We start from the raw sequence: 26,195 nt of genomic DNA on the forward strand, positions 1-26,195 counted from the left end.
CAAATGATGGTAAACTTCTCTCAAATCCTAGTATTTACTGTTGCCTTGTTGGTCATCTCATATATTTCACAATCAGTTGGCTTGATATTGTCTTCTCCTTTAATATTCTCAATCAATTCATGCAACAACCTCAGCAACCTCATTATCAACCCACCCTTTGTGTTCTTCGATACTTGAGGGCCTCTCGAAAACATGGAATTTTTTCCTTCTACCTGCAAGTTTCAAATATTTGCCTGTTCAGATTTTGATTGGGCTAGATGTACCACCACTAACCGCTCGACTATGAGGTTCTTCATCAAACTTGGTGAGAGTCCTATATCTTGGCGTACAAAGAAACAATTAGTTGTCTCTTGTTTTTCTGCCAAGGCTGAATGCCGTGCTATGGCCAATACCACTTGTGAGTTAGTTTGGTTAAAACCCTTATCTCATGACTTGGTTGTTCCTCATCGATCCCCGACCCATATTTCTCAATTGTGATAATAAAGATGCCCCTCATATAACTTGTAATAAGCTTGTTTTCCATGAACTACAAAACATATTGAGATTAATTGTCACTTAGTTCATGAGAAGTTTTGTGATTGCCTCATTTCCCCAACCCATGGTTTGGCTACCAACCAACTCGATCATCGACATCTTCACTAAAGCACTTGGTCGTGAGTTATTTCGTCATTTTGTTTACAAGTTGATCATTATAGATCTTTATGCACCAACTTGAAGGGGAGTATATATTGAGGATCTTCAGCCAATATTATAGATGATGAACACAATTGTGTTTTTCCTTTCAAATGCTTGTATACATAATTTTAGAAAGATATTTTCTCCTTCATTCAACACAAGTAAATATAAAATGGATGATATTCTGAGTCCTAGCTGGCTTCATATTGACTGCCTGATTAATAGCAAAGAATTAGACGTACATACTGATCGAGGAGCTAGCACTGAGAAAGAGAAAGTGGAGTAGTGCCATGATCACTGATCAATGAACCCCACGTCCCAGCTTATTTATCTTTCTTCACTCCACACTCGTTATACACTTTTTTTTTTTTAATCTCAAATACATTTTACAAACTCAACAATACAGACGCAAACTCTTACAATATATATCTTTAATTAATATCTCTAGCTAGTACGTACTCTGATGATCTATATATAATTACCGGCCTTCCCCAAAAATATATAGGATGTTAAAAAACCCCCCAAGTGTGAAATGTCACTTGAAGTTGCAGTCATCCACCCATCCACCAGAAATTTCTAGTAGCAAATATTGACTAAAATTTGCATGCACCGAAAGGAGGCTCCCTCTTGGTCAAGAAGTGTGGGAGTTTGTCCCCCATGACTTCTCCTATAAAAGGAAGTCATTTGTTGAAGATTAAGATTATTTTCAATGCAGTGAGAGATCAAGGTAGGGCTGAGGGTGAAAATAGGTTCTAGAGTCCAGAACAGAGGCCATTTGAGAGAGATAGAGAGTTGTTTATGAGTGTTTGTAAAACTGTACAAACATATTGAAAATACTGATTTTTTACTTCAGTGAACGTAGGCAAGTTGCCGAACCACTTAAATGTTGTCTCTCTATTGTCTTGTGTGATTTTTGTACAGGCTGAAAGCGAAACAATTGGTATCAGAGCTTTGGTTTCGTGCAGTCTAAAAAAATCAAGTTGATCAAAATCAACTTTTGACCATACAGTGATGTTCCTCGCGTCAAGACGAATTCATTGCCGCAAACAGCATAAAAAACGGATACCGGAGGAGCCCGTATGTGCCCCTAGAAGTCGGAGAGTACACAGACGCGCCTCAGTCATACTAGAGGAAGAAGACGAGTGGTAAACACGTGCCCACGCGCCCCACTCGCGGTTGGAGGAGGAAGACGCGTGAAGGACACTCGTCCACGCGCCACCACGCACACTGGGGTTGAAGACATGTGCAATGCACGCGCTCACGTGCCCCCACGCTCCCTAGAGGACACTGGCGTGTGTAGGCCACGTGCCCCACACACCTTAGACACCCTGCTGCCGTGCGTGCATCTCACACGCCAGATGATCTGGACCGTCCATTTTTCAAATCTTTGTTGGACTAGATCTAAGCCATTCGGAGTCCGATTTCAACGATCAAATAGTACTTTTCCAACTATTTGAATCATTCCAGACTCATCCGTACGGTGGGAATGTTGAGATTCGCCATCGGTATATTCGATCTGAACTGTCCATGTGTTGCATATCATTTTGGGCTAGATCAACGCCAGTTGGAATTCAATTGCGATGATCAAATAGTGGTGACAAACTATTTGGATCATTCCGGACTCATCCTTATGGTGGGAATGTTGAGATTAGCCATCGGTACATTCGATCTGAACCGTCCACATGTTGTAGATCATTTTGGACTAGATCTACGCCAGTTGGAGTTCAATTGCGATGATCAAATAGTGGTGACAAACTATTTGGATCATTTCGAACTCATCTGTATGATGGGAATGTTGAGATTCGCCATCGGTACATTCGATCTGAACCGTCCACATGTTGCAGATCATTTTGGGCTAGATCTATGCCAGTTGGAGTTCAATTGCGATGATCAAATAGTGGTGACAAACTATTTGGATCATTCTGGACTCATCTGTACGTGAGAATATTAAGATTCGCCATCGGTACATTCGATTTGAACCGTCCACGACTTGCAAATCATTTTGGGCTAGATCAACGCCAGTTGGAGTTCAATTGCGATGATCAAATAGTGCTGACAAACTATTTGGATCATTCTGGACTCATTCGTACGGTGGGAATGTTGAGATTTGCCTTCGGTACTAATGATCTGGACCGTTCATAGTTTAGATCAGTTGTTGGCTTGATCGCAGCCAGTTGGAGTCGTGATAGACTCATTTGTTTTGGGCTTGATCACAGCCAGTTGGAATCGTGATGGACTCATTTGTTTTGGGCTTGATCTCAGCCAGTTGGAGTCATGCCAGACTCATTGGTTTTGGGGCTTGATGTTAGTCAGTTGGAGTCTAATGTTGCCGGACTCATTTCGTTTGGACTTGATTTAAGCCAGTTGGGATCGTGAAGTTTGAGGAGCAAACTTCAGATCATTGGACGATGCTGATTAACTTGTTATATCAGCAGGTTTTTGCAGTCATACAACTTATGGAGCATAATGTTATTAAGAAGAGAATCGCAACGGATCTCATTTTGGTTTTCTTTGAAAAGTCAGTTGCAAATAACAAAGTACAGATGAAGAAATAGTTCAATTTCAGAAAAGGCAGAAGGTACTATTGTTGCCCAATAGTATTTGATATTGATCATATTGTGGTTAAAAAGTTGAGAGGTTATGAGAATGGCTATGAGTAATTATGAAAAGAAGTCGAAGTTGAAGTTTTTTAATATAAGAGATCTTATCCTAGATGAGGTGGTGTGCAGAAGAGATTCTGACAAGATCTCGAGTTGTTGGTCCTAAATGTTGATAGTAAGAACAAAGGCAAGTCAAGATTTGGACAACAGATGACTCGCTAAAAATTGTGGCAAGACAAGCCACAAGAGACTGCTAAAATCAGGAGAAAATTGAGAATGATGCTGTGAATATGGTGACTGAAGAAATACATGGTGTTGCATTTCTTACAGTGCACAATGTTGTTAAAGACAGCTTGAAGACAACAGTCATTCAGTAGCATTTTCTCAAAAAGACATGGAAGGTCACGAATGATTCATTGGTCTTGCCTCGTGGTAATAGTCGTGTGAATTAGATAAAGAAGTAAAATAAACTCAATTTTACTTTTCCTCATCTAAACCTGAAGAAATCTCTCTAAACCACGACATGAAGTAAAGGTGTGAGAGATGAGAACAAAACATCAGATGCTCCAAGGATATCTACACCTAAAGTTGATGATTGCATGACTGCCAAGACGATCAGACCTCCATGGTGGTTACTACCTTAAATTATATCCTGCTGAATGAAGGTAGTGAACTACAGTATGAAAAAAAATCTTGCAAGAATAGAGATTATGCAAGTTGAAGTTTGCAGAGACTGCACACAAGATGGGCACATCGATTGAAGACAGGATATATTAACAGCAGGATGAGGAGTCAGTCGCACAGGTCAGAGAGACCTCAGCAACAGGTTCTCTGATATGTGTCAAGGTCCGTACAAGACCATTGATTCCCAGTGCAGTGGGAGATGTGTTGCCCTATATAAATGTGTTGATTAAGGGCACTGTACGTGATGAACTAAAGTTATGCATCACTTTAGTTAGTCTTCTAACTTGAAGACATGAGCTGTAAAATTGAATAGATTATAAGGTGAAAAAGCAGTGGTCAGGTTTTTACAAGAATATGCCAATACGCTCATTTTTCCCTCAACATAAGGGATCATGCTGGAGATAGAGGCTAGCATTTTGAGAACCAGTCTCCAAGTTAGAGATTGGTATGATTATAGGATTATGGAGCATGGTTTGAAAGCTGCATAGGCACCAGGTAGATTGTTCGCTCGATTGTGGCTCGAGCAAAATTCAGTTTGCTCAAGGTGTATATGAGTGCGGACTCATGAACTCGAGCGAAAGAAGAATCCTAGGGAGTTGAGATTGTGTAGTTAAGCACTTGTAAATCTCCCCTGAAGAAAATCTCTTGCAAACTCCATGGATGTAGACGATGCTGATACATTTGAAGATGTATTTGGATAAGCATTTGGACATCCATTTGAAGACGTACCTGTAGATGCATTTGATAGCGAAAATCTCTCATGGCTAACAAGCATTTCAATGAAGGAGTGCAATCGTTTGAAGGATGCAACCATTTGTAACATCCTAGTATGGCACACTTGGGTGGAGGGGGTGATTGTTGAAAAAATCTCCAAGTGTGAAATGTGTGACGCCCCCAAATTCCATTTGGGATCGGATGGATATTTGAAGCGTCGAGACATGCAACACAAGATTACCTGCCTCCGTTCATGACATATAAGATGCAATATTCCTAACATGTATCTAACATTATGCAATATTCGCAGCGGATAAAATTTTTCTTTAACAATACTATGCACCAAACTGAAAATATCCCGAATACTTAAAACATACTTCATATATAAAGATTCATTGAATAACTAAGATCACAGCACTAGTCCAAAATATTATGATCCAAAAAGTACTGGAGATGCAACTCCATCGTACAAATAGTAATTTAACTACTATATTAACATTAACGACGCACCGTCGTTCAGTCGACTGTGTCTAGTTGGTCAGCTCCTGATCCTCCTTCAGGTCCTGTAACAAGATCTACCATTCGGGAGAATGGTAGTTGGGACTACCACAGTGAGATTTGATTACAAATCTCAGTAAATTGACAAAACAAACTTCCACATAGGCTAATGATGCATGGATGACAGTAAAAGCATGAATGCATAATCAAATTCATAAGTAATTGAAGCATAACTTGACGTACAATATAGCATAATTGACATAACTTAAATTGAAAATGAAATTGAACTTGACTTGACATAAACTTGATTTGAAACTTGACTTAACATGAAATATACATACTCCACAGTTGTTGTGACCCCATATATTCTACGTATAAATACATACTCCACAGTTGTTGTGGCCCCATGTATTCTATACGTCATAATGCAGTTAAATACATACTCCACAGTTGTTATGGCCCCATATATTTTACGTGTCACAATACAGTTAAATACATACTCCACAGTTGTTGTGGTCCCATGTATTCTACGTGTCACGTACAATTGCTGTGACCCTCTACTTCGTGTGCCATAGTTGTTGTGGACCCCACGAAACTAAATGTAACTCAAGATGAAACATGACTGGAATACGAAATGACTGAAGTCCTGACGTAACATAACGTGACTTAAATATAACTTGAAAGATATGACCAACTTAAGATAGAAACATTTCATAACATGACATATAATAGACAATATATTTAATATGACATACTTGCAACAGTGAATATTACATGACTTGACATACATGTAATAGATGGTATACTTAACATGGCGTACTTGTAATGTATAGCAATACATGACAGAATATATTATGTAATAGTTTTCATATATATGATAGAATATATTATGTAACATATAAAAACTGATGATAGAATAAATTCTATCTAACAGACAATTATGTGATAATTTGGAATAGCATGACATATATGATAACACACATATATATACACTGTAGGTTTTTTACTTAGCACACATACATAGTAGACTGTTAGTAAGTTAAAAGCTAACTTACCTCGATCTCCGCGTTTCTTATAAAACCTTAAGCGCGATCACGAGGAACTGTAATTAGTGATTATAAAAGTTAGCATTAAATCACTAATAAATTGAAATATGAAAAATACTAACTTAAAGAGTAAAATTTTCATTTTACCCTCTGCATGTAGGAAAATGACCGTTTTACCCATAACTTAAAGATTTTGCATACTAACTCCAAAAGTCACCAAAATTTACATGCCTCATGTAAATTTTATCCTCAATTCAAATATCAATTTAGAAAAATTTAAAACTAATCACAACTATTAAAACTTTATAGGGCTGAAATTCCCATATGCTATTTCTATTGATTTTTATTTCCAACTTGTTTTAATCAACCTTTTGATCTATGACTTATAAATATGTGATCTTCAAACCAAACCATCACATGGTTTAAAAATATATCCTAAAACATATATAAGCTTCTAATTCAAGATCGCATGGTTAGAAATTAACCAAAACATTAATTTAGTCAAGAACATCCACACTTTGGCTTATCTGAATATCTCTTTGCATAAAATTTCATATTTTTGAAACTAACATCAAATATCTTCAAAATAATAATATAACATGTATATAAGATGCTTAGGATCCTCCAATAAAATTATCAAAGTCATTGGAATAGGTTTAGACCGCCAAAGAGTTAAACTTTCTCAAAACAGAAACTGTTTTTCCTCTTCCAGTTTCTAAGTTTCTAAATCTAAGAAAATATTTAATCAAAACCTTTAATCATGCAAAAATCCTCAACCAATAGTCATATATACATGTTAACAATACTCCATAAAAATTTCGGACCAATATCTATCCATTAGCTTGGTCAAAAACTCCAAACTATAACATATTCTCCAGTTTATCTCCCAGAATGACCTTTCTATAGTTTACATAATATTTTACTGATCAAATGATCTTCAAATGGGACAAATAAGATATCCACGTAAACTAGACTAAAAAAGGAACAACTTATATGAAGGATATTTTATGACAAAATACATACAAAATCTTTGAAATAGGCATGCAAAAAAACTCCTAAAAGCTGTCCAAGAGAAAGTGTTTGATATTCTTTTAAAGGAACGTGTAAATGAAGATAAGTTCGTGGGTGATGGCTGGAGATACTTATGGACGAGATATGGAAGATGATAAGGCTGGAGTTGAGAGTTGAGTGTAGGTTTTTCCTACCCAAAATATCTATAAAATATCATCTCAAGATATTTCTATCCAATAATATCTACAAAAATCAACTTAAGATATTTTTATCTAATAATATCTATAAAAATCAATTCAAGATATTTTTACCCAACAATATTCACGAAAATTAGCTCAAGATATTTCTTTTTTTTTTTATCCAATAATATCCACAAAATCAGCTTAGGCTATTTTCCAAAAGTGGAGAGTATACTTGGAAGAGTAAGGTGGCTAAAATCTTTCCATGTGTCCTATTAAAACTTTCTAACTATTTTCAATAATCAAAAACATACTTCTAATACCACAGTGAGTAATAACATCAACTATACGATTAATAGATTAGTAAAAATTTATCGAGTCTTCACGAGATTCCTAAAACCAATAGAAATTTCACCGTTAAATTTCTAGCGGGCTGTTACAAAATGTCACTTGAAGTTGCAGCCACCCACCCATCCACCAGAAGTTTCTAGTAGTAAATATTGACTAAAATTTGCATGCACTGAAAGGAGGCTCCCTCTTGGTCAAGAAGTGTGGGAGTTTGTCCCTCATGACTTCTCCTATAAAAGGATGCCATTTATTGAAGATTAAGATCATCCTCATTGTGGTGAGAAATCAAGGCAGGGTTAAGGGTAAAAATAGGTTTTGAAAAAATCCAGAACAGAAGCTATTTGAGAGAGATAGAGAGTTATTTATGAGTATTTGTAAAATTATATAAACATATTAAAAATACTGATTTTTCATTTCAGTAAACGTAGGTAAATTACTGAATCACTTAAATATTATCTATTTATCATCTTGTGTGATTTTTAGACAGACCAAAAGCGTAACATAGGATGCATGTCATATATGCAGCGAGCTGAGGATGTGGCAAATATATATCACTTTCAAAATTGATATATATATATATATATATATAAAAGATAACCATCAAACTAAAGGGTAATTGATCATCATGCAGATCGATCATGTCCAAACAGGCAGGTAGTGTAGTTTCGTATTGGTTGGTGGGCTCCTAGCTAGCTATACGTACGTACAGAGATGCATGAATGAGAACTGGCCTGCCGGCATTTTGGTCGAGTTATACATGATGATATTAAACCAATAATAAGCTGGCAAAAACATGTCTAGTACTTCATGCGCTGACAAATCCCAATTATGTATATATACAGGTATCCTTGGAAACTTCATATATAATATATATACGTGTGTGTGTATATATATATATATATATATCATGTAGTTGTTGTGTTCTCGATCGACCTGCAGAAAAGCCCAAAGCCTGCTAGCTGCCTCACATGTACGTAGCAATATTATTATATATATTTTTCTATTTTTATTTTTTATTTTACGAATAATCTTGCACTAATTTTTGGTATTTTCACTCGTAGATATATCCTGATCAGAATATTACATTCATATCATCATGAAGTGGATCTAATGTTAATTCAGCATAAACTTGGTTATATATATATATACATTAATTTCTAAATGATCATCTTGAGTTTTAAACTTAATGCATGCCTAAGGTCGCAATCTCTTAATTAATTATAAGCTGTCAATTAGGGAATATTGCGTCTTTAATTTATAGATCCAAGCTATGTACGTACGTACATCATGTGCAGAACTTCGTAAACATGATTTTTCTTAGTTTTCCCATTGATTTCTTACCGATTTGCGTGACTAAAGCAGTTTTAAATTACGACCACGCATGCCGCGGTTGACTAAATATTAGAGAACATATATATATATATATATATAAAATGGGTATCGGAGAAATTAAAAGGTCCAGTACTTGATAATTGAGAGTTTTTCTGACTTAACCAAAATTAAGCAGTAGTAGTACCCTAGCTGGCTATATTATAATTAAAACCAGTTTCTCCATCATTACTAGAGAAATTTGTGTGTGAGTATGCGTAATAGTACTGCATGTGCATGTGTGTGTGTATATATATATATATATATATGCATGATGCTAATGATCATCCGATGATCATGTATGTACGTACGTAAGAAATTAAATAGCATTTTCACAGTACTACTACTTATTTTAATTAAGCTCCAATTATTAATATTAATTAGCTAGAGACGTAACTTGCAAGAGTGACAAACATCAATATCATCATCTCCATCGTTATTGATGAATCATATTGGGACAATAATTATTTTGAAAAAAGACGTATTTAATTATTTGTAAAAATATGGAATTAATTAATTAAGCTGCTGATCTGGCGTAGGATGGATGCTGAGAGTGGGCACAACTCGATCGGCAGCATCGATATTCTCAATAGGAGCACAAAGTCAATGTTGATGCAGCAGCAGTAGTAGTGGTGGAGGATCATCGATCGGTCGTGTTCCTTTGAACATGGAAAAACAAGTTACAACTACCGGCCACCGACCGGCCCAGCTATCTGCATGCATGCGTGCATGCTGAAATCATTTCAGTACTATATATCTTATGCATTAATATTGTTTTTTAATTAATTCTTGAGTAGCTAGCTAGCTAATCATAGGCAATATTACTATATATTACAGACAGATAATCATCATCATCTTCGGATTAATTAAGAAACTCATTGATCAACATATATGTTACTTAAAACGATCTCATTGTTTTTTTTTTTAATTAATAAGCTAACTATTTATTTCTACTTAATGTTTCTAAAAGATTAATTAAGTAAAATTGTTTGAACTGTGACACCCCCAACTCTCATGTACGGACACGTAGAAATCGAGACGTCGGGATGATGATAACATGAGTCATGTATCCCATCGCCAAGTGTCAACTGTGTGGACAAGTAACACGTGTACAATAAAAATAATACAGTAGTAATAAAAAGTCTTTTAACTAAGTACCATATTTTATTTAAATATAAGCTTGCTTAAAAAAAAGCATATTAAAAATCTTACAAATAATTAGTAAAAATATAATACAAATAAAAAAAGGAAAATAAACCACAATCCTCGATCACTCCTCCAGCGAAGCCGACTCCTCGAATTCAACCTCCTCATCTTCTGCATTAAAATCTACGGTACAAAAGACGGTACCGCAGGTAAGTAAAAACCAAACAAATCTCAAGATAAAAAAAAACATTCATGCAATAACCAAATGTATGAACATGATGTCATATGCATATGTCCCGAAAATCATCATTTTTCAAAAGTAATCATTTTTTTAACGCACGCCAAAATGCACGCCAAAATCCTATTTTGACCCAAAACTCAATCCATTAAAGCAACCACTATTTTTCTGAGAAAATGACCTACATATCCAGGTCTTGTCATTTTCTCGGAAAATGACCCAATAACCAACCATTAGAATACCGTAGGCGGGAATTACAGGCAGAACTCTACCTCTATCCCTACTTACCACCATCCCTACGCGTGCACCGTCGGCGGGAATCACAGGCGGGACTCTACCACCGTTCATACTTACCACCATCCCTACAGTACCTCTAACTCAAACCAATCAATCTAATCATTCGAATATACTTAAAAATAATTTATTGCTTGAAAACCCAGTTTTCAAGTTCCAACACATGAACATGCATGCAATTACATGAAAATCCAATTTTCCTTTTTCAATACACATGAACATGCATGGACCATGCAATGCAAATGACAATACATAAATAATCCAACAAATCTAAACATCAACCAATATACAAATAACTCCGTCCTCTAATCCATCCGACCCCTGACTCTTTAGACTCAGTATAGCATAACCAATAAATCACAATTTATTATTAAAATAAAAATATATTTAAATCTAAAAGGATGTTTGAAAAGAAGCGCTATATAATATTTATCGAATGATCAAGGGGTTGCAAAAGATAGAGGAAAAACAACGTAACAGTGTAAAAGTATTGTAGCTGTGGGTTGTAAGATACCCATTTTTAAATGAGCGTGAAACAAGGCTTGAAATTGATAGGGAATGACTTAGATGAGTTTATGAAGTTATTGGAAGTGGGGGTTGGTCGTGGGTGGCGGCGAAAACGGCAGTGGAAGTTAAAAAAGATCAAAACGGAATTGAGCTCGAGAGGGTTGCTTCGGCGACAAATCGAAGTTGGAAATGGGTGAGTTAGGTCAGTAAGATGTCGGTGATGAAGTGGTGGCAGTGGAAGTTAAAAAAGGTTAAAACGGAATTGAGCTCGTGATGGTTGCTCCGACGACGGATAGAAGCTGGAAATGGGTGGGTTAGGTCGGCAAGAGGTCGGTGATGAAGTGGTGGCCGGTGGTTGAGCGACAGCGGCGCGGGGATGATTTTGGACTGCGGCTTAGTGGGGTGCGTGCGACTTAACGACGACTCGGTTGAGGTTAAAATTTGGGGGGGAGGTGCGCCGGCCGAAGGGGAAAAGGATGGTGGGGGCAGTGCAAGTCACAACAGCGGTCTGGGCGAGACAAAGGAAATGGTGGAAGAGGAGGAAAGAGAAAGAGAGTGCGTGGGGAGAGAGAATCGGAAGAAAAGAAACGAGGAAAAAAAAGAAAGAGGAAGAAGAAAAAGAAAAAAGAAAAAGAAAATATGAGAAAAATAAATGAGGTCCATAAATTGATCCAATGAAAGCAATTTTAAAAGCAATAAATTGAATAAAATAATTTAAACACAGTATCTAGTTAAAGTAAAATAAATAACTAGTAAAAACTAATAATAAAGTTTAAAATCCAAAAATAAACTAAGTTAAATTAAAGAGCAATTTAAACACAAACAAAATTAATATTAAGAAAGCACCTCAAAATAAATTTCACAACTAAATAAATTCAATTAAAATTTGATAAATTTAAAACAAATGAGCCAATATTTTAATTAAATAAAAATACTCTTTCAATAAACATATACGTAAAAACAAGATATCACATGGACGATGGTTGTGGTAACAAATTTAGAGCCAAAACATTACTAAACTATATATGCAGCATTTGGTTGAATTAAATTTTATTAATAATAATGAAATAGTTTAAGTTAAAATTTCTTATTAGGTTTTGACAAAAATTGGGGAAAATTTAATAAACTATTTTGAAATAAAAAAAAATTATTTGAATATAATTTTTTATAATATAATTTTTGTTTTGGAGCTTATAAAAGGTTTATTAATTTTTGTGTTTGAATAGTAATTAGGTAATGAGTAGATAAAAAATTTAAAATTAAAAAATATTTAGTATTTGAGTGATATTTGAAAATAAAGTTACGAGAAATATTAAAAATTTTGATAATTATGTGTCTCATTTATGTATCCAAGCTTCCCATCATACAACACTCCCTTGAAGGTTTTCATTCCGAGCCAATAAAAAAGAAGTTACATGCCAAATGAGTGGAAAATACGTATCAATGGTTGCATTATCTTATTTCCAATAGGGTGATATTAGACTTTAAGATGGTCTAAATATTTGTTTTGTATATTTATATTTAGATAATAAATTGAGATGAGATTAATTGAGATAACTTTGAATTCAAATGAAGGAATCATGCTTATAATAATTATATTTAGTGAAGGTTACTTTGTAACAGATGTATCATACTTTTCACATGTGAATAAAGTCTGTTTACACAAAAAAAAAAAAAAAAAAAAATAGTTTAGGACCACTATCGTAATTTATCATAAAAATGAGGTCACGAAATTAACGAATGAAAAATTTTAAATATAAGTTTGTTGCCCAGATGACTAACACAAGAGGGGAGGTGAATTGAGTTGTATTAAAAAAAATAACAATTATAAATCAAATATATAATATAAAAAATAAATAAAATATGAAATAACAATAAATATAAAGAGTAACGAGGTTCGGCCCCACTGCCTACGTCCTCGCCTCAAGCTACCCCTTGAGGATTCCTAAATTCACTATTCAACTTCGTTCAGGTGGAGATAGAAACCTATTACATCTTTGAATAACACCGCTACAAAGGATCCGTGTAGAACACCCTCTACACTTGCAATCACCTTACACGTGGTGATTGAACTATTCCCCGTATAGAATACTTTCTACACACACAAAGGTTATACACACCCTTTTTCTGATACAAGAGCTGATAGTGGGTAGGTTATCAGAAAACACTCCTCAATGAGTGAAATAAGAACAATATAGCGCAAACTATATCTCTCAAAATGAACAAAGATTAAGGGTCAATACTTAGAGAAGAGAGAATGAAAGTTTTGAATGAATGTTGTATGCTCTTGGTGTTGTGAATGTGAAGCTCTCAAATGATCTATTTATAGGCATATGAGACTTCATATTCAAATTTAAAAAGATTCACATGTCAAAGACAACATCATTCACTTTTTCAAAAAATTCAAATAAAAGGTTCTTCTTTTTCAATTGTCAAAGACAACATCATTCATTTTTTCAAAAAAATCAAACCTAATCTTTTACTTTTGGCATATGACAAAATGAGCACACTTTCCTTTTCAAAAAATTCAAAACTAATCTTTTACTTTTTGCATATGACAAAATGAGCACACTTTACTTTTCAAATTTTTCAAACAAAATCATCTACCTTTTGTATAAGTCTAAAAAAGCATCAATCACTTTTAAAAATATTCAAATAAAACATGCACATGTGAAAGATGACAATCAATCATCTTTAATATTTTCAAAGTTCAACCCTTTAATCAAGACATGCACATGCAAAAAATGACAATCAATCATCTTTCAAAATTTTCAAATTTAATTTTTAAAAAAATTCATGCACATGTGGAAAATGTATTTTAATGCTTTATGATAAAATATTAATTTTGAACATTAATCCTAATTTTGAGTTTTAAGAGATTTACAATCTTACTCTATGACTTTAATGTGAACTTGTTTTCTTCTTACTCATGCTTGTTTTCTTGATTTGCTTGACTTCATTGTGTAGACAACTTGAGCTCGAGACTTCTTTATTCTTTGAATTCATTTGTTATCATCAAAATTCATGTGTAAATATATAATTATACAAAACTTAAAATTTTGAATTCAACAAAGTTCATACATTACACATCATAATTTTTTTATTTTAACAAAAGTTTGGTATATGAATTTAATTAGTTTAAAAAAAATAAATTTAAAAATCTTTTTAATTTTATATAGATTACGTGAAGTAAAGAAAAAGTACTCTCATTACAATTTGCAACCGAATTTCTTGGCATGCAACAAATTCGGAAGACTGGAAGAGAGAGAGATAGAGAGAGAGAGGGTTTTCTAAATAAATAAATTAATAATAATTCTAAACTCTATTGTGCGCGGAGTGCAACAACGTTTTATTGCCTCTTTGCTTCTCTAACTTCTGCAGCTCAGTCCGGTAAACCTAATAAATTTCCTGTATTCTTTCTCTTCTCTCTCTCCCCCCTCCCTCCCTTTGAGCTCCCCAATCTCCAGATCTTTCGATCCAACAAGAGAATGGGAGACTCGAAGAAGCCCACAGCCGCTGGTGTTTGGCCCACCGTGAGGCCCTTCGTTAATGGTGGAACGTCTGGTATGCTCGCTACGTGCGTCATCCAACCCATCGATATGATCAAGGTGCGTCATGTTCTGTATAGATCAATTTCCATGTTTTTATTCTCTATTTTTACTGACATCCATCTGAAAGTTATGATTTTTTTGTCCGCAAATTGGATTCTCTTATGGGTTTCAGATCTGTGATTCAATGGTCTTTTTTAATGGAATTTTTCTTCTCTCTTCAGTGGCGTAGTACGTTTAAATGTGTTATAGATTTGTGATTTTGTTTGTTTGTTTGTGTGTGTTTGGATTTGTGTAGGTGAGGATTCAATTGGGTCAGGGATCAGCAGGCCAGGTGGCGAGGACCATGCTTAAGGAGGAGGGCTTTGGTGCCTTTTACAAGGTTTGGATCTATAAACCGATAAAAATCTGAACTTTCTGCTTGCAGGGAAAAAAAAAAAAAAGATTATTTGCCATTAATTGAGTTGTTGATGTAGTTTTATAAAGACGCATGCTTTTTCAAATACGTAATTTCGTTTTTGTCTTCACAAGATCTGTATGAAAATATGGATGTCTATAATGATTTAGCGAAAAACTTTAGTTTCTTATGCTGGTGTGTCATTTGACTGGACTATGAATTGGTCATTAATTGGTACAGATGAGCTATAATAGAAGGTGGGGATTGTCTTACACTATTAGCTGGTTGTTTGTATGGTCTGTAATTTGTGTAGGGTGTTCGCTTAAATGTAGATTCCTAAAGACTAGTTTGGAAATAACAAAGAAGAAGAACAAAATCTGCTAATTAAAGCTTACATGGTCAGTGGTCTTGTATGACTCAAATTGAGGCTATACAACATCTCTTGACATTTTGCACACCCCCCCCCCCCCCCCCCCCCCCCCCCCCCCCCCCCTTCTTTCTCCCCTCCCCTCCCCCAAAGTTAAACCATTAAATAAATTCTTCATTTGTCGAATTTTATTCTTTTGAGCAGGGCCTGTCTGCTGGACTTCTCAGACAAGCTACGTATACCACAGCACGGCTTGGATCATTCAAGTAAGTGTTTGAGAACATCGACTGTTAAACCATCAATTCTTTTAGTGTTGAAAAAAATTTCAGAGTTGTGCTTTTCTTTCTTGGAAAACTTGGTCTTGTCAATCTGGATATTTACAAGTAGTTTCAACTGTTTTAATATACCTAAATTGCATATTTAAACTCACCATGATTATGCTTTTAATGTATCAAAATGTTTTCCTTTGTTTCCCATAGGATTTTGACGAACAAAGCAATTGAAGCCAATGATGGCAAGCCCCTACCACTTTATCAGAAAGCTTTGTGTGGGCTTACTGCTGGTGCTATTGGAGCGAGTGTTGGCAGTCCCGCAGATCTAGCACTTATCCGTATGCAGGCGGATGCCACTTTGCCTGAAGCCCAGCGCCGGCATTACAAAAATGCCTTCCATGCACTCTCCCGGATTGTGGCGGATGAGGGAGTTTTGGCACTCTGGAAAGGTGCAGGCCCTACTGTGGTGAGAGCAATGGCATTGAACATGGGAATGCTCGCTTCTTATGATCAAAGTGTTGAACTTTTCCGGGATTCCCTTGGTTTTGGTGAAGGTGCCACGGTGTTAGGTAAGATTGTTTGCAAGATTTATAGCTATTTGTTGCCATTAGAAAGTCTAGTATTATTATTTTACTTATCAAAACGAAAGCATAATATTGATATTGGAATTTTTGTGTGTAATAGTATTGTGCACTACCTTAATTAATCGTTATCTTCAAGAGGAATATATTCGAAAAAGTGAAAATGGGGGGCCTCATATATTAGGGGGAGTTTTGCTCAACCTTAGGCATGATTTTTGGGGGATGTTTTTCATTTCTCTACCCCACCCCTCCCATCCCCCAGGATACGCACTTACGACCAGGTACTTAAGAGACCTCTCATGTGCAAAGGATTTAGATGTTTGCTATGTGTATATTCTGAAACGCAAGTTCTAATGTGACCAGGGAAATTTATTTTATGGGTATTTTTCTATTATCTTCTTTAATGGCTGATCACCACATGTGCGTGCATGTGGGGATATGCTCATGTGGGTTATTAGGATTGCATTTGCGAGTAAACGCTTGCCATATTTTTGGAGGGGCAAGGGAATAGTATCATTTGTTGATGTACAACAGATACTACAATATTGATTTCTGCAGAAGATATTGTTAGGCATGTGCTACGCAACTTGTTTATTATAAAGGGTGGGTTTTTTTAGTAGTGAAGGTGGATTATTTAGTGAAGGTGGATTAGGCCATTTTGAATCCTTTTGTAGGCCTGCCTTATGTCCACTGATTTGATTTGGTGTATGCAAGAACTATATCTTACACAATTATTTGTATACCACTTGATAAACTCTTTTAAGTTCATTTTCTGGAAGTCATATGTCTGCCGAAAAATTTAATTTCCCGCCGATATGCCTGCATTTTTTACTTGAATTCCTTTTATACCTGCATGTTCAGTTAATTCATAAGCATTTATGTTCAGTAAATTAACCCCAAGGGTTTGGCCAAGTGGTGGTGGTCTTGGTCTTGGGATATCAATCCCTTCAATGTCCAAGGTTCAACACTTCATGGGTGCAAACAATCCTTTGGGGCTATGCCCCCTGGTGAAAAGCCAGCGATTTAACCAGTTTTGTGTGGGGAAACTTTTGAGGGTGCGATGCATAGGACCGGGGTTTTACTCTGCAGGGGTGGATCTGAAGGGCATCAGACCCTGCCTTGGAGAGGTTCCCCGACATTAAAAAAAAAAAAAAGTTCAGTAAATTCAATAGCCCTTTTCATTGTTTTTTAAAATTAAGCTATTCTTTAACGATCCAGCTATAAAGTCTACAAGAATTGCAGGGTACCAAATGTTATCTGCTTTAAAAGGTCTGACTTGAAAGTAGCTTCATTCTGTTAGGAGCAGGCCAAAGGTTGCATGGCCCATCCAAACATCTTAGGCTGATATCTGAGCACACTTGGGCATTGGCCCATTAGACATTCCCTCGAGGGCTGGGTTGAATCTTTGTGGTCTATCAATGTTTTGGATATTCCTCTATGTTGGAATTTCTTGTTTCACACAGCTGATTGCACCCTAAGATGTGATTTGTATATATTTTGATGATCAGTGTTTGGGATCTGGGTATAGAAGCCATGCTCAACTAACATTATTAAATAGATATTGTTTGTGTAGAAGTAACCAAATGTTGAATTGATCATTATATACAAAAGCTGGGTTAAAATTCAATTGGCCGTCACAGGTATTTAGCTTGCAATTTGAGGTTCTTAGATTGAGATGTGTATGCTATCAAGGTGCCTTCTTGGATGACGATAAAAAAAGAGCCTTGGCTGTTTCCCTTTCGTCTCTGTAGGCACAGATACACATATATAATTTATTATCTATTCTTGTACTGAACAGCAAAAGTTGAAACTTCTATTTAGTTCAGACTCAATTCCTACCAGTAATCAGCCTTCATTCCCAGAAACTATCCATCATGTCTATACTTCAACTAATGTTTTATTGCTACCTTTTTCTTTTCAGGTGCCAGTACTATTTCAGGATTCTTTGCTGCAGCTTGCAGTTTACCATTCGATTATGTCAAAACCCAGATTCAGAAGATGCAACCTGATGCCGAGGGGAAGCTTCCATACTCTGGCTCTTTAGATTGTACGATGAAAACCTTGAAATCTGGAGGGCCTTTCAAGTTTTACACTGGATTTCCAGTCTATTGTGTTAGAATTGCCCCCCATGTCATGGTACTTCCTTTCTCTCCCTCTCTCAAGAAGTTCTATATTTCAGTAAAAAAAAAAAAAAATTGGCATGGACGAATGTGACATTAACCTAGCACCCACCACTGAGCCATTTGCTGAAAGATCACCTACACTCAATCGCCTACAGGTCTTGTATAAATTTTTTTCATTAAAATTTGTTTCTGACTTTGGGATGTTTGCTTTAATGCAGCTGACTTGGATTTTCCTCAACAATATCCAAAAGTTTCAGAAATCCGTAGGGCTATAGTTTTTCTGCAGGGATGGAGTTTCGGTTAGGGTGAAGCTTTAATAATGTTATTTTCTGCTGCCTTGTTTTTGCTGGTTTGACAGCCTCGCACCCTTGAAAGTAAAACCAATTTATTTTGATAGTTTGATTGCAGCTGAAATAGGCCTCTACAATCTTTCTAAATTGTACCGGTTTATCTTTTAGATGTGAGACTGAAACGGGATATTACTGTTTCTGAACTCCGAGTCTTTGGTTTTGAAATTTTTGAGAAGGAATGTTCAAGTAAAAATAAAATGTACTTTATAAACAGTTTATCGCACAAAGTTTTGTACTTCGGCTCTCTATTTTTATAGAGAAACTCTATTCCAATCAAGCTTAGCTATGATGAGTAGAATAGAGACTTTGATTTTCTTCTTTCTGTTCTTGTGGTTTTTCATAGCATGTGGCTGTAGTTAGAGTCAGTCTTGGATCTGGATGTCATTCCCCCCATCTTTAATCTTTTATTCTTTTAATATCATTACGAATATTAATTTGCCAGAAACCAAAAGAGAAAAAATCATGCGCTAGACCATATTTAAAACCGTTTTCGTAATCGTTTTTAGCTGCTCGGGTCAATTGGTTGAGTGTATATATATATATATATATATATGCCAAAGCCCACTGCTCCTTTAGAAGGATTGGATTAGGTTGCAGACAGTACTTTCATAAATAAAACAAAACCCATACTTTCCTGCATATCTACTAAACAAGCTGCATCTCTGCTAGCTAGGTATATGGCAATTCTTAGTAGTTTGCTTTTTTATTCTAGGATATCATTATATCCATATATATATTAAGGTTGGTACAAATGCGGAGGCAGGCGAGGTTCGGCATAGGCTTGCAAAGGTTCGGCCAAGAAAAGTTGGTCATTCTCAGTTAGATCAATCTTCTCCATATTATTATTGGGCGGAATGCTCCACTTAAACCCTTGGAGAAGCCTCGCCAACAGCATCAAAGTAATGAGAGTCCCCAGGGTGCCTCCCATGCACCCTCTTCTTCCTCTGGTGAAGGTAATGAACCTCAGTTCAGGTTCAGCAAGCCCTAGCTCACACAAGTTGTCCTTCAAATGCCGCTCGGGATCGAATCTCAATGGTTCCTCCCAAACTCGTGGGTTCCGACCAAGGCCTAATCGGCTTAGCAAAACTTGACTACCCTTTGGGATGAAGTAGCCAGCCACAGTAACTTCAGCAGTTGAGACGTGGGGGAGATTGAACGGTGCAATTGAGTGGATCCGAAGAGCTTCCCTTGCACAAGCCGTGACATAGGGGAGCTTGGGAAGATCGGACTCTTGGACAAGTCTCTCTTTGCCAACCACCCTATCTATTTCCTCTACCGCTTTTTGTATCTGCTCGGGCTGGTTCAGCATTTCCGCCAAAGCCCATTCTGCTGCATTTGAAGGGTTATCCACGGTTGCAAGCAATAGTTCCTGCATGCATAAATAAGCATATATATCATCCATCCACAAACATGCTAGTCAGTATAATCTGTAAATGAATCTAATCTAATATTTATATGATAATATAGATATGTATATATAGATCATATCTAGAAATGGTAAAATATAAATAATCTCACAGTGATTTGAGCTTTGATCTCCTCTGTTGACAGTAATGGGTTCCCATCATCATCCTTAATTGAAATGAAGATGTCAAGAAGGTCCTCAGGTTCCGTCCTCTTCCCTTCTTTCCACATTTGTACTCTCTCATCTACAATCGGATCTTCATACTTTTTGATAACTTTCAAGGCATTCCTCACCACCTTCTCATGGCCATCCAGATCAAATGGCTTCAAGATTGACATGTAATCCGATACACAAAAAGCGTAAACATACAAAAGCATGGCAAAGAGCGCTTGAATGTGTTCTTGTTCTTCGAAACAAGGCCCTCCATCCTCTCTCCCTTTCCCATAATACCTCTTGTTGAAGATCATCCTTCTCATAACATTTCCAGTGAAGTGTTGAGAAACCGTTCTTACATCCACCACCGTTCCAGACGTACTGCAAGTATCTGATATTGCAGAGCCTTTGCACATGTTATATATAACACGGACAAGATTATCAGCTTCTTCATTTCTCTTAGCAAGCAGCCACTTGAGTCTTGCAGGGCTCAATATCTCAGAAGTGAGTACCCTCCTCATTTTCTTCCATTGATCTCCCCACGGTGACACGCCTGCGGTTAAGAACCCGTTACTGAACATATTGGTGGTGACGGTGATGGGTCTGGATGCAAAAACTGCATCGTACTTCTTCAAGAACTCCATGGAAATCTCTGGCGAGGCTACTGGAATGACATGCACTCTTCCTAGACGAATGCAGGCGATCTCTGTGTTGAACTCTTTCATAAGGCGATGCAGCCACTTGTATCTTGGTTTATTCTTGAACAACTCTGGAAGATTTCCCACAATCGGCCATGGTTTTGGACCGGGAGGGAGTGGGGCAACTCGCTTGCTTTTCATCAAGGTTTTGGAAAGAAAGATGAAAATTAAAACAGTTGCAGGGAGAAGTACTAATTGCAAGAAGGTTAGAAATTTGGAAGCACGCAGTGGAGATGTGGCAGAGTGATCATCATGGACGTCGATCCTCCATTGATTGAATGAGAGAGAGGAGGCCGAGGACATGGCTGGCTGAGGTAGTACGTAGTATTAATGTTCAAAACGGCCACTCAGCTCCCCAGGCTAAAAATGTGTGAAATTATATATTACTTCTGTGCGCGCGCGCGTATATATATATATATAATGGAAAGTTCTATACACCATACTATCATTTTATTTGCATCCCACTAAGTAAGATGTGTCACATTTATCACTATTGAATAATTATTTATTGCATACTTTTTTATTATTCAATGATGATAAATACTCCACATCATTTATAGTATGATGCAAGTGAGATGGTGGTGTGGTGTATAGCATTACTCATATATAATATATGAAAAATTCTATACATCGTACTACCATCTCACTTTCATCCCACTAAATATAATGTGGCATATTTATCACCATTGAATGATCATTTATTACATATTTTTTTATCATTTAATAATAATAAATGAGTCATATCTTACTTAATAGAATAAAAATAAGATAAGAGTATAGTGTATAGCATTACTTATAGTATATGCATGCAGGGCTCTGATCTCTATTTTCTAAGTATTTCTAGAAACCGTGCATGGAGTCAAAAATGGAGATTAATAATTTCGATATATATGCATGCATGTATGATCGCTCTGTCGATCTTTCGTTTTTAATTTTTATAAGTATTTATTTCATTTAATTTTTCTTTATATGTTTCTAATTAATTAGAAATTAAATTAATTAATTATGACATTTTAATTTGCTTCCACTTAAACCTCAATACGTGACCAAACTTTGATCTGTAAACAAATTATCTGTAACGTTCCTCCTAATTATGAAATCTCTATAATTGATTTCGTCTATCAATATATATATATATAGTTATATATACAAATTAATTACCTTGAATGAATCTTAATTCCATTTTTTTTTTCTCTTTCTTTTAAGGGATCGGAAAATTATCAAATTCCATTTCAACTCATGATGATCATAAGATACAAAAGCGGCATGCATGCAGCATTTACTGCATAAAAACTCTATATTTATATTAATTGCATGCTATCACGTACAAGTTCATGACCAACACACACTGCAAACAGATATATATATATATATAGATATATATATAGTATATATATGGCACCACCAACATTTAAAGCAGAATCATAAGCATTAATGTACGTATTGATGAATAACGTCCTCATTTATAATTTGTATGTTCACAAGAGAAAACGTGCATGCATTATATATATACCAGCTCGATCATGTGCTGGTCTTTTTTGTCACAATTTTTGGGCTAGTTGTCTTTAGTTGTAATTACCATATTGGCGGATTTCATTACTTAAAAAGTATTTTTTTGTTTACCTTTTCTACTCCTACTCATATTGGTTCTAAATATTTCCTTGATATTGCTGATGACCATTCTAGGTCTACTTGAGTTTATTCGACTGTATTCATTTCCTTCTGCAATCATTGACACACAATTTGGAACAAAAATACAATATGTAAGAAGAGATAATGGCTTATAATTTAAAATGAGAGATTTTTTCTCCTCAAGAGGAATCATTCATCAACTCTTATGTGTAGAGACACCTCAACAAAATTTTACAATTGAAAGAAAACATTAGCACTTACTAAATGTACGTAGCAAGAGCATTAAAACTTCACTCAAATGTACCCTTAACTTTTTGGGGAGAATGTATCCTTATTGCCACCTTATATATAAATCGTATTTCATCCTCAATCCGAAACAATAAGCCTCATTTGAAAGTTGAACCGAATTGAGATAAACTTAGTTCAGTCTAATTTTAAACTGAGTGTAACATCCAAACATCCAACTGTCAAAGCACTAAACTCATATCAACTCAAAATCTCTTTACAAGTCGGACCTACAACATTTTTCAACTCAACTCCTCTTTAAGACCTACAACTTTTTTCAACTTCTCATAAATACATCTAAACTCATCTTAGGTGGAACCACAAAACTCACTCTACCATCTTAACTCACTACTATTCATAAAGAACTCAATTTCATCATACAATCACTTAGTGAGGAATTTTGATTGTTTGGGTTATGCTTCCACTCTTACCCAAAACATATCCAAATTTTCTCCTAGAGCAGGAAAATGCATTTTTTTATGATATCCTTTTGGTACAAAAGGATATAAACTTTTTGATATGGAATTCCATACATTTCTTGTCTACAGAGATATAATCTTTCATGAATCTACTTTCCATTTTCATTCTCAATCCACTTCTTCAAATTCTAATTTGCCAATATTTAAGCAAAATTATGTTTTTCTTCCTAAATTCATTCCTGATTGTACTGAAAGCTTCACATACTCTAAACCTCTTCAATCTCAAACAAATTTTGCTGATCCAATTACTGCAGGCACCATAAATATCTTGCGAAGTTATCCTTGTAATTTGACAGGTTCTAGTTCTCCAACATTTTCTAAGATCCTGCTCTGTATTCAGGTAACAAATATAGCATTTCTGATATACTATCTTACTCTAAATTGTCTCCATCATATAGAGCCTTTACTGTAGCTATATCTTCTTATTTGGAACCTACCTTTTATCACCAAGCTGTTAAACATTCCCCTTGGCAAGATGCTATGTCTGCAGAATTTCTACACTAGAACCTAATAACACTTGGGTTCTTACAACACTCCCTCCAAACAAAATTCTTATAGGTTGCAAGTGGATTTATAAAATTAAATACAATGTTGATGGCTCTATTGAGGTACATAAGGCAAGACTTGTTTCCAAAAGGTATACTAAAAAAGAAGGCTTAGTCTACTTAGATTTTTTTTTTTTTTAACTCTCTCTCTTATTGCAAAAATGGTTACAGTCAGATGTGTGTTGTCTCTTGCTGCATTTATAATTGGAATCTTTTTCATTTAGATGTCAATAATGCATTCTTATATTGAGAATTAGACTAAGAAATTTACATGAAAGAACTGCCTAGTTATCTTAGTAAGGGGGACACAAGACTATGCAAACTACAAAATCCTTGTATAGATTGAAACAAGCCTCTAAGCAATGGACTATGAAATTGATAACTATTTTGTTTGATATTGGTTTCTCACAATCTAAGGCAGACTACTTATTGTTCACTAAAAAGGAAGGTAACTCATTTGTGGCCTTATTGGTTTATATGGATGGTGTTCTTCGTGCTAGTAGTGACTTATCTACTATTGATTCTATAAAAGCATCCTTAAGTGCTTAACTTAAGTTGAAAGAATTGGGTCCTACCAAGTTTTTTCTTGGGATAGAGATTGCACATTCACAGAAAGACATTTCTTTGTTTCAAAGAAAATATACTCTTGAGTTGCTTTCAATGCCGGTTTACTTGCTGTTAAGCCAGTCATTTTTCCTATGGATACTCATTCCAAGTTATCTAAAGAAGATGGAGAGTTAGTTTCATATAGGCCTGCAACTCGCCATGGAATAATCGGGTTTGGGCCCGATCCCACCCGAAATAGCGACACTCTAGAGTCTAACAAATCCAACCGACCTGACCAAAATAAAATCGAGTCGAACCCGTATGACCCGACCACAATAAGATCCCTTTTCTTTTTCTTTACTCAATGTTAAAATATTTTTTTCTTTTGTTTTCTCGTGAGCCAAACAATTAAAACCACAACAGACCTTTTATTTAAAAAAAAAAACCACCACAGACCATGCTCCACAACAGGAACCCATTTCATTTTTCTTTACCCAACATCAGGATTCATTTTTTCCTTCGTTTTCTCATGAGCCAAACAACAAAACCACAACAGATTCTATTCAAATACGGAGAAAAAACCCACATAGGTGTATTTGAAAAAGTAAATATTTCTTTGCAACGCCTTATGTTTTCCATCGTTCCCTGACTTCCCGTGCCTTTCCAACATCACCTTCTCGTCCTCTCCCATCCCGCCTCGTTGTCTCAATCGACATCGAGAAATTCTCGCAAAAGACAACCACAAACTTTCTATTTTGTGGTCAAACTTGAAAGTGTCTTGAGCATCTGGATGAAGGAGACAGAGAGGTAGATATAAGCGGAATTGGAGAACTAGAGGGAGAGGGAGTAGAGGGCGCCAATGGGGATGACAGACTGGCTCTTCCACGACCTTGAAGATGCGGATGAGGAAGTAGGCGATGGAGGAGCAGAAGGCCATGTGAATCGTGTTGAGTGAGATGGGGAATGTACTTGTTGTAGACAAAGACTCTGAAGCTGAGGGCGATCCATATCATCACTGTTGAACCCAAGGTTTCAAGTTTTGTGTAATTATATATCTACACATGAATTTTGATGCTAACAAATGAATCCAAAGAATAAAAAAATCTCAAACTCAAGTTGTCTACACAATGGAGTCAAGCACATCAAGGAAACAAGCATGAGCAAGAAGGGAACAAGTTCACATTAAAGTTATAGAGTAATGTTGTAAATCTCTTCAAAATTCGAAATTAGGATTAATGCTCAAAATTAATATTTTATCATAAAGCATTAAAATACATTTTCCACATGTGCATGAATATTTTGAAAATTTTGAAATATGATTGATTGTCATCTTTCACACGTGCATACCTTGATTAAAGGGTTGAACTTTGAAAATATTAAAGATGATTGATTGTCATTTTTCACATGTGCATGTTTTATTTGAATATTTTCAAAAGTGATTGATGTTTTTTTTACTTATGTAAAAGGTAGATGATTTTGTTTGAAATATTTGAAAAGTAAAATTTG

The 26,195-nt window shown here is 35.7% G+C and overlaps 2 protein-coding genes across 2 annotated transcripts; one reads left to right on the forward strand and one right to left on the reverse strand.

Moving 5' to 3' along the window:
• Positions 1–14,621: 14,621 nt before the first annotated feature.
• Positions 14,622–19,264, forward strand: LOC122291352 (mitochondrial dicarboxylate/tricarboxylate transporter DTC-like). Its single transcript, XM_043099040.1, has 6 exons — positions 14,622–14,916; positions 15,155–15,238; positions 15,825–15,886; positions 16,100–16,461; positions 18,395–18,609; positions 18,815–19,264. Exons 1-6 carry the CDS (start codon positions 14,797–14,799, stop codon positions 18,869–18,871), a joined length of 900 nt encoding a protein of 299 aa, XP_042954974.1. The 5' UTR covers positions 14,622–14,796; the 3' UTR covers positions 18,872–19,264.
• A 418-nt stretch (positions 19,265–19,682) lies between these two features.
• LOC122291189 (tryptophan N-monooxygenase CYP79A68-like) lies at positions 19,683–21,343 on the reverse strand. Its single transcript, XM_043098827.1, has 2 exons — positions 20,465–21,343; positions 19,683–20,315 (listed from the first exon to the last, which is right to left on the reverse strand). The coding sequence occupies exons 1-2, from the start codon at positions 21,341–21,343 to the stop codon at positions 19,683–19,685; spliced, it is 1,512 nt and encodes a 503-aa protein (XP_042954761.1).
• Positions 21,344–26,195: the final 4,852 nt, after the last annotated feature.

The sequence above is a fragment of the Carya illinoinensis genome, chromosome 13 (assembly GCF_018687715.1).
Source record: "Carya illinoinensis cultivar Pawnee chromosome 13, C.illinoinensisPawnee_v1, whole genome shotgun sequence".
Taxonomy (NCBI): domain Eukaryota; kingdom Viridiplantae; phylum Streptophyta; class Magnoliopsida; order Fagales; family Juglandaceae; genus Carya; species Carya illinoinensis.